We start from the raw sequence: 2,326 nt of genomic DNA on the forward strand, positions 1-2,326 counted from the left end.
ATTTCCATCATAATTTATCTATAAAAACTATTATAACTAAAAATGTTAGTATACGTGTACCTGACAGCTATTGTTTAGGTTAAAGTAGTAGTTCGTTTTTTTTTTTTGACAACTTTTTTGTAATGGCTTAAGAGACGACAATAAACTTAATTTTTTTTCTGGAAAACGTGATAATAATTATATAGAGATATTTATTACCTTTTATTGACAACAGGGAGTGTTGCTGATGCAGAATGTACAGATCCTCTCCTTTCTAAAGTCCTTTGTGAACTAGAAAGCTGTTTGTCGGAGTCGATATCCGCCGTCTGGCTGCTATTGCAGTCCGTGTTTAAAAACTTGTTGGACTTTGTCCTGGACATACTTTCATGTCCTTTTACAGCAGCAGAAAGATCTTGGCCTTCGCTGCTAATGTTTAATGACTTTTGGCTAGGCCTATCCAGTGTATTAATTATTTTACTCTCTAAAAATTTATTGTTCATGCTGTTCACTGTATTTTGCTCATTTTGTTTTTGTATCACTTCTTCTTCATGATGTTTTCGCTGACGCTTTCGATTACGGAAGAACAGTATCAATAATACTGCTACCAATGACACCAGAGGCACTACTGTTGAAAATGTAGCAGTTAAAGTCACGTGGTTGACGGAGAGGCGAGAATGTTTTTCATCATCCGACATATGATGAGAAACTTCTATAGCAGTTGTAGGAGGCGCTGCTTGCGGCACTTCGACGGATTCGTTATAATTCAATTTCAAGGTGTGGAGTTGCACATTACCACCTGTATCCTCATCTTCTTCACAAAGCACACCATTAAATCCATATGGACATAGACACACGATCTCATTCACACGGTCCAGGCAGGTCCCACCGTTTCGGCAAGGGTTGGAACGACATTCATTGATCTCAACAGAACAATCCTTTGATGTAAACCCTGGTTGGCAGTCGCAACGGAAGTCGTTGATCAAGTCGTGGCAAATACCGCCGTTAGCACAAGGCTTGATTAAGCAATCATCAACGTTAGTTTGACACAGTGATCCCATAAACCCTGGCACGCAGGAACAGCGGAAGGAGTTGATGTCATCTACACAAGACCCCCCATTGAGGCAGGGATTCTCAACACAGTCGTTGATATCAATGTCACACTGGTCACCTGTAAACCCCGTGGGGCAGATGCACATATGTGACTTTACTCGCTGTACACAGCTTCCTCCTGGGGAGTTGAAAAATAAGAGAGTTTAAGAAAACAGTTGCTTCGGTTTGAAATAATGTCTTACTTGAATCATCATAGACCATATTTGAGCTATTCACGACGACTAACAAGGAGGTCAGTAAGAAGGTTGATACAAGGGGTCAGTAAAAAGGTTATTTTTTATATTTTGAGGTATATGTAAAATATCATAAATGATCAAACCAATATTTTGTATTGCATTCAATTCCACTGCACTAACAAGCAATGCTAGCTTAATACAAAATTATTCCACCAATAAGCTATTCTTAATATTGAAATGATGTTTATGGGACTTAGAACTAACCTTACAGTATCATTAGTCCTACGCTTACCATTACGACAAGGATTTGGTTCGCACTTATTCGGTTGGATTTCACAGCGGTCACCTGAAAATCCGTCTGGACAAACACACAAGTAACCAGCTAGTCCATCCTTGCAAGTTCCTCCGTTTTCGCATTGGTGATTTGAGCACATGTTAGTTGACCTTTCACAATGGTTGCCATGAAAACCTTGTGGACATTCACATCTGTACGACTTATCAACTCGCTAGATAGGAGGAAATTGAGGTAAGTTTGGTTTGTTGACCAAGAAAATTACTTCTTAGTGTAAATAAATAAATAAGAAACACTTTTAGTAACTGACTGTTCCAACATCAACCAAACAAAACACTAAAATTAATAATTATATGCTTTTCAGTGATTCCGTGTAATCATGTTATGTAATTGTGGTTTCTCGTGAGTAACGACAAGAAAACAACTTATTCCACTCTTTTTATCACGCAAGTTGTATTGTACCCACAGTTATACGAGTTTAGATTTCCAATCGGCCATGTAGTTTGCCTGGTTTAACGTAACCTACTGTTAAGCAACTTTAATTTTCGACTGACTATCTCGAAGATGTAGTTTGCCTGGTCTGCCATAATCTACTGTTATAGAAGTTTAGATTTCCGGCCGGCCATCTTGAAGATGTAGCTTGCCTGGTCTGCCATAACCTACTGTTATAAAAGTTTAGATTTCCGGCCGGCCATCTTGAAGATGTAGCTTGCCTGGTCTGCCATAACCTACTGTTATAAAAGTTTAGATTTCCGGCCGGCCATCTTGA

General features: G+C 38.9%; 1 protein-coding gene across 2 annotated transcripts in view; it reads right to left on the reverse strand.

The window, feature by feature from the left end:
• Positions 1-2,326, reverse strand: part of LOC106468244 (neurogenic locus protein delta-like) — a 29,446-nt gene that overhangs the window by 9,900 nt on the left and 17,220 nt on the right. For both annotated transcript variants that reach the window (XM_022396574.1, XM_013928661.2), the window contains 2 exons: positions 1,558-1,771; positions 199-1,207 (listed from right to left, as the gene is read on the reverse strand). In XM_022396574.1, coding sequence (XP_022252282.1) covers positions 199-1,207; positions 1,558-1,771 — 1,223 coding nt within the window. The remainder of the gene's footprint in view (positions 1-198; positions 1,208-1,557; positions 1,772-2,326) is intronic.

This window comes from Limulus polyphemus, unplaced genomic scaffold (assembly GCF_000517525.1).
Source record: "Limulus polyphemus unplaced genomic scaffold, Limulus_polyphemus-2.1.2 Scaffold2931, whole genome shotgun sequence".
In the NCBI taxonomy this organism is placed as follows: Eukaryota; Metazoa; Arthropoda; class Merostomata; order Xiphosura; family Limulidae; genus Limulus; species Limulus polyphemus.